Here is a 12,760-nt window from a genome sequence, read left to right on the forward strand (position 1 = left end):
AATACCTTATCAAAAAAAAAGTAATTTTATGAGTGAACCTGCCCTTTAACCCACTATGGCATGACTCTATTTAGCCTAGCTGGAGCTAGACTTCATCCCCACACATGTTAAAACCTATGGTTAAAACATGTATCTATACGCAGTTACTAGTTAGCTGCATTGTATATAGGCTGGCCCCAGGCTAGACTTTATTAGCCTTGCAGGCCATCCCGAGCTACGTCATCACCAATGTGCTTCCTTTCTCGGTCTGGTAGTCCTCCCAAAGTCTCCTTATGAGAATTTACGTTCTAATTTCCAATCAAATGGCTGCATTTGGAACGACCCGCCTCACAGCGCTCCTGATTGGTCGAGCGGCTGCTGCATGCAGCTCTCACATTTTGTAAACAAACATGGCGGTCCCCATGCCCGACGCGAGTTCACAAAATCGCAAATAAAAGCTGCATTAAGCGAAGTTTTATCTGAAATCAACGGAATCTAAGAACTTAAAAAAGAACAAAGTTTGCACTTTTGGAATTTCTGTCTGGAAAAGACGTAGTTGATGTTCTCCCGACAATGTTTTGATGCGCTGGTGACTACTGACTGGACCTGTCAGTCAAAGTGAGTAACTACGTCATCGCGTAATGCGTTGTCTATGGAGAACTCCCAGACGAGTCTGGCTGTTGCGAGGCTATGACTATGTTTGGGGGGAACTTGTTGGCCCCTGATAATAAATAAATAATAATACAGTATATCCCATTCCTCTAAATTAATTCATAATTGTGATGAGTCAGGCTGACTGAGAGGCCCTCAGTGGGCCTAAAACACCACCTGGAACCACATGGACATTTTAGAACTACCACAAGCAAACACAGACGGTCTGCAGTCAGGCCTCCCAACCGCCTGTGAGCTTTAATCTCAGGAATGACAACCACCATAGGCTGCTGCCCCAACAAAAGTGATCCAACTGCACTTTTTTTAACAAACAAAAGATACAGTTTTAGTACAGTATATATCGCATGTAAAAACAAACACACATACACAAGCAAAAACACATATACATACGCACACAAGCATGCCCATACCCATTCATTCATTCATTCATTCATTCATTCATTCATTAAAAAAGGCCAACACCAAGTACACATAGAGTATGATGGCAAATAGGAAATAGGGTTTTTGGGTCATTAAATTGAGTTTTAGCGCCCTCATGTGTGTTTAATTCCACACAACATACAGACAGAGCATGAGTTGACTAGGGAGTTTGAGGGTGCACTTCCACATTATACAGTAACAGTTCACACTGGTCACAAAAGTGTAAAAATCCGACCCCTGGCCTATGTTTTGCTTCAACTTTTTCTACACTCTCCTTCCCATCCACTTCAACAAAACTATCATGTGTATCTCAGATGAATAGCCTACTTCTGTGGTCTACTGGCCGTGGGCACAACTTCACAAGATAGTTAATTGGCACTGATTTGTCTGGTATGAACCAGGGACCTTCTGTTTCTCAGGCAGCCTACTGAGCTGGTTCTTAATGTCCCACCTTATAGAATGAAACCAGCATTCACATAAGCCCACAAGTGTTTAGGGCTGTCCCCCTGTCAATCATCTGAAGTTTAGCAAAAGTATACACAGAATACGGAAAGAAATTTGAAAATTAATATACAAACCTAAACTAAACTAAACATGTAATTAACAACAGAGAGAACCAGTAAGACTCCCTAATCGGGAGATAAGCGACCGTAGGTGGCTTATCTCCACAAATAGGGCAAAAATGTGTTTTTCCAAAATCTTCCTGATCCATGTTGATGACATGAGTGTAGACATGCTGTGTAGTGATATTCGTGATTTTAGGGCAAAAACTGTAGGAGCAGTGTCCAAAAATGTGTTTTAAAAATCGGCCTGAAGGTGGCGCTAGAATAGGGCCATGTGAGAAATGAGGGGTGTGGTCTCCGCGTTGCCTTGGCGGACGAATAGGTACCGGCCCCGGCTCTCCCGGACGCTCCTAGCCCGAGTTACGGCATTTTATGTGCGCTGCAGTGGCAGGGCGTCCTCCACTGGGGGCGCCACCACTTTTGCATCCGTTCTGGAGCACCAGGAGTTGGTGGTCCCCGGGAATTCCCCGTGAGCAGCCCCGTTGGGGTGGTCATTTGGTCATTTTTGCACATTTGGTCATTTTTTACATCTGGGGGTCCCCCAGGGACCTGGGGGTCCCTGGGGCTCCGGGGGTCCTTGGAGGTTGTAGTTTGGCAGGCAAGGAGTGTGTGTGTAAAATCTGGCATGGATCGGGTCAACGGGTGCGGAGATATAAGCAGGGAAAAAGTGTGACGTGTGACGTGTGAGCACATTTGGTCATTTTTTACATCTGGGGGTCCCCCAGGGACCTGGGGGTCCCTGGGGCTCCGGGGGTCCTTGGAGGTTGTAGTTTGGCAGTCAAGGAGTGTGTGTGCAAAATTTGGCATGGATGGGGGCAACGGTTGTGGAGATATGAGCAGGGCAAAAGTGTGACTGACTGACTCACTCACTCACAGACAGCCTGTGGAGGTTTTGGTAGTAAATGCGACCTACGGTCGCAATAAATAATAAACACTCACAGCCTTCAAAGCATCATATGTAATTAAGGAAAGAACGTTTTAAAAGTTATTGAAAGTTTCATGAATGAAGGACTCGCCCTGTCCCATTCCTATCCACGGGTTTCCAACGCCCCATAGTGCATTGCGCAGACGTTGTACCGAGCTTCCGGCGCCGCAGCCGAGTTGATTTACAAGCTCACAACGGGCTGCATCTGCGACGCGACGTGAGCTTGTATGTCTGCTGTTAAACCGGAAGTGTGGTCTAAATAATCTCCAGTCGCCTCCAGCAAACTCCTGCGGAAAGAGGTGGATACAGTACCAGTTGAGCTTGAGCCCTTGCAGCCCCTCGTTCCAGCTCTTACCAAGTGAAGTCAATTAAGTCTGTGAGGGTTCAGGACTTAAAGCTTTAGGGAGGGAGCTTTTTTAAATAACAAACCAAGTGGGATGAATCATGACACCTGCCCCCGTAAGAAGAGTCTGCAAAAATAGCCACCCTCTATGGTTGGACCATAACAAAACATACCATTCGATCAGTCACCTTCAGACTCCCATAAGGTGCTGTGATTTTTCCCCCCCTACAATATAATCATCATGTATTATGATTATACTTGGAGGAAGATTTTTTTTCTTCAAAAAAGTGTACAGAAAGTGTTAGAATTATGTTTTTATGTGGTCACACACACTATAGCCATCCACTATAGCCACCTGTTCATGAGGCTTGCCGCTTTCAGGAAGTAACCAAAGATACACAGGGAAAAATATTTGCATATTATAACCACACCTGGGTGTCTATTAGAGTAACTAAAAGCTCGGCCGCCCTTTGTCTAGTCGGCGACCTGGTCAACTCGGGAACGATGTAAATAGAGAATGAATGCCCCGCCCTTTAATGCAATCCCCATTATACCTGTTGTCATAGGACCCGTTGACCATCTGTTTGACTGTGTCCATGTATGCCCATATATGGAGATATCTGTCTGACTGCGTCCAAGTTATGCCCATATATGGAGATCTCTGTATCTGCCTGACAGTCGGCCGAGCGTCTAGTCGAGGACCGGCCTACTCAGGAACGATGTAAATACGGAATGAATGCCCCACCCTTTAATGCAAACTCCATTTTGACCATCTGTTTGCCTGCATGTCCAATTATGCCCATATATGTAGATATCTGTATCTGTCTGCCTGCGTCCATTTATGCCCATATGGGGATCTCTGCAGACACAGTGCCGGTTCTGGAAAACACTAATGTCAGACATTAGCTCCGCATACGGAGATTCCGGACCTTTCGCGCTGGTTCCGGATAACCGCATATCAGGTCAGGTCGAGGCCGGGCACTGCACTCCCTGCTGCGGCGGGGAACGCGTGTGCCGAATTCTGTGTAATGCAAACCCCATTATACTTGTTGTCATAGGATCCATTTTGACCATCTGTTTGCCTGAGTCCATTTATGCCCATATATGGATATATCTGTTTCTGTCTGTCTGTCTGCGTCCATTTTATGCCCATATATGGAGATCTCTGCAGACACAGTGCCGATTCCGGAAGACCCTGATGTCAGACAACAGCTCTGCATACGGAGAATCCAAACTTTTTGCGCTGGGTTTCGAAAAATCGCGTCTCGGGTCGGGTCGAGGACGGGCACTGCACTACCTGCTGCGGCAGGGAACACGCGCGCTGAATTTGAAGCTGGTGGGACGAACGGTTCTCAAGATACGCGGATTACATACATACATACATATATATACATACATACATACACACTCACAGAGATTTTTTGTTGACTCATGTGGCGTATGTGATGTCAGAGCCTTTTATGAAGTGATGTCACAATGAGTCAGCGCTTGCTCCGAAACGGCCCGATGTCAGTCATCTCTGCATATGGAGATTCCGATCCTTTCGCGTTGGTTCCGGAAAACCGCATATCGGGTCGGGTCGAGGCATAGCTAAGAACGTAGCCAAAGGTCTGAGCTATCTGCGTGCGAAATTTGGAGTCTGTAGAACCAACCATGTGCTGTCAGGGCTCTTTCGTGCAATTCGGCCTCGGCTTCAATTAGTAGTCACGATGTTAAAACTCCAAAGGTCACAGCAACAAAACCCAATACAAAAATAATGGCAAAAACAAATTCAACGTAGTGCTCCAGTGATAAGGACGTTTCAAATGAATTCTACCACAAATTCTAACAAAATGGAAGATGACACCAGAAATGTAAAGTATACATCCAAACACGTTAATTTTACAAACAAACACAAACCACAATGTGATATCAGTCACTGATATCTCAGTGTCAGTAATATCAGTGGTATAGTGAGGGTGTGGATGTGGGAAAGTGTATTGAAAAGTGTATAGATGTATAATTAAGTAAACAAACACAACCAAACAAAAGTTCTGTCGCCTGGTAGGAGAATGTCCCTGGCCAGCCAACTTAAATAGGGACTGGCACCTGCCAGTTGTAGGTAGGTGTGCCATTCAGACGCAACTCGACATGCTGACTTCGCCCCTACACAGAAACACAAACACACAGAGGACCACGTGGAAGGGGTCATCACACTAAATGTTTGTTGACTTTCTTTCGACTCCACACAGTACAGTCAGACAATTCTTGAATCAAATTAAATATTTTTTATTGATCATACAAATATTTTAGTAGACCTATCTGAAGCATAGTTTGGCATCAAGGCTCATTCTCTATTCATTCCCTGTAAGCATGAAATATTTACAATAAATAAGTGATATAACAAATAGATAATATAGGGAATGAAATAAGACCCCAAAGGAGAATATAGAAACCCACAGGTGGGGTGGCAGTGGGATTGCAAAACCTCATTAGACAGCAGCCATGTGCAGCACAGGGTAGCAGAAGAACAGCAGAGCAATCAGCGAGGAGGCAGAGCAGCGAATGATCAGGTTTTCAAGTTTTATAGCCGTCCCTAATCTGGTGAAGAGTGCATGTGACTGATCACCTGATCAGCTTTTGGCGCTGACCAGAGCAGAGTCCTGCAACGGGCCAGGTGCCTGCGGATACCCGACAGGTACCCGCGTTTGACGGGAGAAAAAAGGCGGAATATACTATCATAAATTCACGGGTACAAGGACGGGCGGTGCGGGACTAAACGCGGGCGGGCGGGCGACATTTTATTGTAAAAATCAGACAACTGTTTCAACAACAGGACACAACCACGGCATGCTTACAGCACTGTTTCTGCCTAAACAGCGTCACGTCACAGGAGCGCACACAGTGAGCAGCAGGACACACACAACACAGACACAACCATAAAGTAAACAAAGTAACACAGACGTTCTTCTCTGCTGCATGAATGTCGTTAGCCCATGTTCTCATCATAGCAAGGGTGGGTTAAAAGGCTATCTAAAAGTATTAAGAGTGGCAGCCGACCTGGCGTTTATGTAAATACTGTATATTGCGTCGCAAACACTGAGGACGGCGTGTGGGGACGATCAAGTACGATGCCATTTGGAAGCACACACGGCTAGGCTATCTTTACTGCATGTAATCGCGGGTAGACGGGCGGGCAACGGTTCCGTTTTTTGACGGGCGGGCGTGGGTCTGATTTAGACTTTTGTATAATCGCGGTTAGCGGGTCGGTCCGCGGATCGACGGGTGGGGCGGGCGCGGGTTGTCAAAATCGGACCCGTGCAGGACTCTGGACCGCAGTTGCCTGCTTGAACTAGCGCCGCAGGCTTCGCATAATTTAAGTGAACATCATCACCCCCCAAAAATACGTTGATGTATGTAATGTTACACATAATAAATGAACTGAAAGGCGTTATGTAATACATTTTGTTGCTATTCTAAATATGTTCAAATATAAACATTTTCAAAATACAGTCAAATTCATTGTGGAGAATATTGGTGTACTGTAGGTACTGAATCGCTCAGGATGTTCCAGTTGGATGGTGATCATGTCTGTGGTCATCACACCTATTGTAAGAAAGCGGAGCAATTGGTTCAGCCCCATGACCTCAATCATTAGAGCTGAATGTCTCTGAAACGTAGAGCACAACAATGTCACCTGAGATATGTCACATCCACAGTTTTGGACAAATTAAAACCACGTCTGTTTGAAAGATATAACCTGATATTCTGGCAGAGCTCTAAGGGAGGTGTGGCTATTGGAACAATCTGGTAAATTCCCTAATGGCCCGGCACACCTCGTTGCACTTCTTTGCACCGGTGACCTGCTTGTGGAAGTCTGTGAGTTGTTTGTGTGTGACAGTCACTGCGCCACGCAAAGTCTCTTTAGGAAGCCCCTTCAATGCATTCTCCAGCCAACGGCAGAACGTTGCCTTATCAAACACCATGATCTCCCACAGCACCTCGGACACATCTGGGAGTGTGTATGGCGGCAGGCAGAAGCAACATGTGTGCATGAGCTGGGTGACCATCTGCTGTCCGTGCTGCTCCATGGCCTTGCCAATCAATTGCTTTCGCACCTCAAAGTCATCTACATGATCACTGCTGACTCCAGTGTGGATGAGGTCTCGGACAAACTTCATGACACTACAGTTGGCTTCCGGGTGATCCAGCGCGGAGGCGGCAATGGCACACTGGATTATGTGAACAATGATGCTACTGCTGAGCAGGGTGACTGGACTACGCTGGACAAACCGGGTGGTGAGTCTAAAGAGATCATCCACCGTGTCAGGGTGGTTGCGCAGACCGTTGGGCTGCTCCAACAGCTGGAAGGTGGGCATACAGAGAGCCTGTAACATGTCTAATAGTCCTTGTCTGCAGCCCTCCTCCATGCCATACACATCTACCAGGATGCTTCCCAAGTACAAGAAGCAGGAATGGGAATGCACTTGGTACACACTCACCATCTGTGTGACCAGTGGCTGTAGTAGTGAGGCAGATCTCTTGCCAATGCAGCGAACAGCATATCTTAGACAGCGACAGCAGCGCTCCACAATTCGGTTTTCAGCCTGGTTTGTGTTCAGGGTCTCCGACAGGACAGGCCAGATCTCTTGGATGACTTTCTGACAGGGGTGAGATTGTCCATTCTCTACAATCGGGTTTGTGTGTCGAAAGATGATCGCTAGTCTATCTAGCCAGACAATGGGGTCACCTCTTTTTCCATTCGAAGAATCCTGAGTGAGAAGATTTTTGAGGGACATGACCTGCACTGCACACAGGTCGCTCATGCACTCAGCAATCTTCTCCAGTGGTAGACGGGTCAGGACAAGTGCCGTACCCTTCAGCAAACCATCTGATGCTTCCATAGAGAGAGCGAAGGAATCAAGGGTGCGGGCGATGTCCAGCAGGCTTTGGACATGCTGGGTCATGAGGTCGCTGCACACTGAGCAGATGTTGTGGATGGCCTTGGCTGCCACTGATGCCAGAGGCTTCTCCCTAAGCCCTTTCATTAAATAGTTCAACACAGGGTCTAAGAAGTGGGGGTTTATATTCACAACCTTGCTCATCTCTCCCACAAGTTCGATACTTGTGTAACGCACAGCTATGTGGACCGTCACTGGCAGCAGCACAACCTGCTGCAAAACATCTGTGAGGGTGGGGTTGTTTAGGTTTTTTTTAACAATGGAAGCCATGATGAACAGAACAGCTTCTGTCACTTCCCAAGGTGGGTTACCCTCTTTTAAAGTGGAATAAAGCTGAGAAAAACATTCCATGGAACCCACAAGGAAAATTACATCCTTGACCAGATCAGACACCCTCCACCGAAACTTTCCAAAGTCATCTGATGTGTCAGGGATTCCCTCGTGGTTGGGGCTCAGTTGACAGTGTCGGGCCAATCCGTGCAGCAGCCTCTGTATGTAAGGTCTGAAGATACTGTGGAGCGCCGCGTCATTGGTCTTGTATAAGTGCTCACCCAGGTTGTACCAGAAGTTAAAGGAGATATCAACAAACTCATAGTGAGGGTGAACTGCGCAGGTGATCAACAAGTCTAATGTCCGCAGATCTCCCATGCCCTGGCCCGGGCTCCTAACCATGGTGTCTAGAAATGTCTCACCCAGCTCTGTGAATATCCTGCAGTAATTCAGCACTTTGTCAAGCTCCTCTTGTGCCACAGCCCTGTGGTAGGCCGTCTCCAGCGTCAGAGCACCCTGGAAAAGCTGCTGGGCCAGGGCCATGTTAGCCTCCACATTCTCAGTGGCACCGAGGGCCGAGCATACGCAGTCCGACGCCACCTCGTGAAGGTCGGTGGAGATCTCATCCCTCTGCAGCACTTGGAAGAGGACCATAAGGATCTGACTGCTGGCCATGACGTTGCTGTCCAGAACGCCCAGGTTGAACCAGCTGCAGAGGCAGCGGAACACCTTGATCAGCATCTTCTCATCGTTTCCCGTCTTCTCAACACACAGCGTTAGTAGGGTGACCACGGTGGTAGAATAGGAGGCTAGGTCCTGTATGATCTCTGTCCTGCGGTTGTCTACGATGCGTAACGATTGACTGTGGACCTCCTCCGGCAGAACCGTCAGAATCTCGATCAGAAATGGCATGGTGCTGATGTCATTATTGTACTTTTCAATTAGGGTGTGAACACATCCTTTCCACGAGGCCATCTGAAGGGCAAGGTCTGCGATGGCTAGAGCCAGCTGTGTGACAATGACGGGCGAGAGGTCTTTGAGGTTCTGTATGTGGGATAGGAGCGAATCCCGCAGGGCGATGTGGGTCTCTGATGGGAGCTCATGGAATGATGTCTGGATCTTGACCTTCATTGTCTGTGCAGCGAAGTAGCAGGCGGACTCCATATCCTGTTTCAGCTGGAGGAGCTGGTCTGATATCTCCCACGCGTACATTGATCTCTGTAGCTCCCCAAGCCACACGGAGGCTCGCTCTTTACCGGCGGGGTCCGGGTCATGATAAAGAGAATTCACCGCTTGGTAAACAAGTGCAAGTGTGGGTTTACCTCCTTCCATAGTGCAATGCTGTGCTTCAAGTTGACAACTAACAGGAGTTATGTTGAGTGTGTTTAGCGTGTGTGTCTTTTCGGCCCTTATGTCGACCAACATCTCCGGTCTATGATGTCATTTAAATGACACCAGTACTATGATGTCTGCCATCTCCATATTTGGGCTTATTGAGAGACAGTCACATTCACAAAGACAGATACACAGACAGAGATTTCCTGGGATTTATTTATATATGAACTAATGCAGCGCCCATTGTCAGCAGGTACTACGGTATGAACTATGTCATCACCACTATACCTAGTGTCAGAGTAGGCTACTTAATGCAGTGACTGTTTCAGAGTACTTGGAGCCTGGCTGTCTCACTGTGTGGATCTCCATACTAAACTTTTCTTAATGCCTAGGCCACTGGTACAGTATGTCAAGCTTTATTGGGTTGACTGGTTGGTAGATTTGGTTTTAAGTTCTCATTTGTTGTGCCCCAGACAATATATTGTGTACCGTATTTTCCGGACTATAAGGCGCACTTAAAAGCCTTTAATCTTCTCAAAAAATGACAGTGCGCCTTATAATCCAGTGTGCCTTATATATGGATCATTCTTGACATTGACATTCCCTTTAGCACAGCTCCATCTGTTGGATGCATAACTCAACGGTAGCGTCTATTATGTGCGCCTTATAGTCCGGTGCGCCTTATATATGAAAACAGTTCGAAAATAGACCATTCATTGACAGTGCGCCTTATAGTCCGGTGCGCCTTATAGTCCGGAAAATACTGTATATACTTTGGCCAGTCTGAATATATGTATTTTAGCCTAATTGTGGGCTCACTGAAAGCGAGCACACGTATGTTATCTTCATTATTTATCTATCAGTCAAGTTCTCCTCGACAGTACAAAGGCACGGCCCTTAGCCAATGAGGTGCAGCCAAAGGGTAGATCTTTATGCCCATACATGGTGTTACATGCGACCCCAAACTGTTTTGTAGGAACATATATATATTATATATATTTATGTTATATATATATATATTTATATATTTCTAATTTATGAATGGCATGGTAACAAAATGTATTATTTAAGCCTAATACTTTACTTACTTACTAGCCAGAGAGGGTTATGGCACAACTCTGTTCACTGTGAATACATAAATCACAGACATTTTCTTCACTCTACAGCAGGGGGCATTTTCAGGTCAGAAAGGCAGGCAAGCAGCAGTTGACAATTCATTCAAAGCACATTTAAGTCACATGACCTCTATGGGGTGTCTGGCTGCATCTGCTAGCAAAGGCAAATAAATGTCAGGAGTCCCATTTTCTGAGTTAAGTCATGATTGTCCTCAGACCTGCAGACTTGAACGGTATGATATTGGTTCGACCTCCCGTTGGTACAGTAAGTAATTAGTCTATTCTATACTTGTAAATAGACTAAGCCCCCATGTTTCCACCCCCCCCCCCCCTCCTTTTTTTGTCCCCTTCTTCTGCTTTTGTAATTGATGTTATCCTATGTAAAGTACTATGTTCTATCCGTCTGTCTTTCAATGTTATATGAGATACATAAAGTCTTTCCTGTGCAAATAAGCCGTAAGGTTTCTAGGATCTCCTTTTAGTTGACCTTTTCTATTTCCTATTTCCTACATCATAGGGTGCGTTTGGAAATACGCACCGGGAGCGATATCCAATTATTCTCATCACCAGTGTTCTGAAATCCCTAGCATTTGCCCTACTGGTAAACTACAAAACAACATGAATATACCGGTAGAGCGGTCCGCTGGACCAAGTTTACATTCATGCTACTCATCACTATAACTATAACTTTGTCCACTGCAATTATTACAGGTTGTCTTCAAAATGTTGTTCAATTATAATGCGTTGAATAGTATTTATGCAATATCACTCAAGCAGAAGTGCTTTTCCCAGGTGTGCCTGTGGCCCCCGGTCACCCGGTGTGACTATTCTCATGGCAGACCCCTGAACAGTGTTTGTGCCTAGTTTGATGCAGACTGGAGCAATGCGGTTGCACCATTGCTTTTATGCAACAGTTCTACAAGCATCATTTATTGGTTAACAGATTATGACTTGTTTATTAGACTCCACCAACAATAGTTCAACAGGACAGACACTTTGTGAAGGTATGTTCATTTTATGTTTCCATTTACTGTGCATGAGCAATTCTGGTGAGTTTAAGGGGAATAGCCTACCACTAATTTTCAACTTTGAACTATATCATTAATATACATTAGAGTTTAATTAATATCACCGGTAATATAATATAATAGTCTGCAATATACACCTTCATGCTGTCACTAATCACATGACCCCACAATCAATCCTCTAGTTCTAGGCAACACAGAACTTTTTTCTTATTTCCACACTAAGGTATATTAATGACAGTTCAATGTTGAAAATGAGTGGTATTCTCCTTTAACTGTTTGATAAGATCTTTTTTGTCAGCTTTCAGACCTGCAAGACAAACAGGTTGTTTTGTTTCCCCCTTTTTTTGTTGTTCTGTGAGCCATTATACACTCACATTTCACATGAAACTCTCTATATTATTTATATAAAAGCATGCCTCACCTCAAATCCCACGTGGGTTGCTGTGTGACAGTGGCTGTGGTTTGTGTAAGACGTGTGATGTGTTTTGTTGCTGGAGTATTTGCCAAGTAAATGTACACATACCTGAAATTTGTCCTCCATAATTACCTATCCTAACTATTTGTTGTAGTGGAAGCTATCAATACAGAGCCTGGGGAGCAGGGGCTAAGCATCTTGCTTGGGAACGTGTGTGTCCCTGCCTCTTTGAACATCCTGGCCTGGGTAACATCTGTGATACTCCCAGGGGAACGGTGGTAATGTATACCAGAAGCTGTCTGTCGCAGCTGCTACTCTCCTGGGCTGCAGATAGAGGGCTTTTGCATTTTCTCTGACTCTCTTCAAGAGGCCTTTATGATTGTTTTGCTTGTTTGTTCAACTTCATATAATGGCATAGTGGAATATTTTGCTCCATTCTTGTCACTTTTTAAGATGAAGTCCGGTTTTAAATCCTAATTCTCCTCTTTGCTCCTGCATAATAGTAAAAGACCTTGTTCAGTAAACCTTTAGGATTGTCTGATATTTTATAATGTGCCGTCTTCAGGCGAAATAGGGGAGTTGTGTGTTGTTTTGTCTTTCCATACTCGTCTAATCTCTTTTGCAACACAAATGTTTTTATTTCATTGTATTTATTTTTTCCAAACTGCCAAGGGTAGGGCTCGATAAGCACTGTGTCAAATGGACTTGACAACTTGTGCCTTGGACTTTCCTTTTCTTTTTTCTTTTTAGATCAC

The 12,760-nt window shown here is 45.5% G+C and overlaps 1 protein-coding gene across 1 annotated transcript; it reads right to left on the minus strand.

Annotated features, from left to right (window-relative positions):
• Positions 1–6,675: 6,675 nt before the first annotated feature.
• LOC308284988 (transportin-3-like) lies at positions 6,676–9,444 on the minus strand (the record flags this gene model as incomplete). Its single annotated transcript, XM_080725709.1, has 1 exon — positions 6,676–9,444. The coding sequence occupies one exon, from the start codon at positions 9,442–9,444 to the stop codon at positions 6,676–6,678; it is 2,769 nt and encodes a 922-aa protein (XP_080581835.1).
• Positions 9,445–12,760: the final 3,316 nt, after the last annotated feature.

This window comes from Nannobrachium achirus (genome assembly GCF_963921795.1).
Source record: "Nannobrachium achirus genome assembly, chromosome: 5".
Taxonomy (NCBI): domain Eukaryota; kingdom Metazoa; phylum Chordata; class Actinopteri; order Myctophiformes; family Myctophidae; genus Nannobrachium; species Nannobrachium achirus.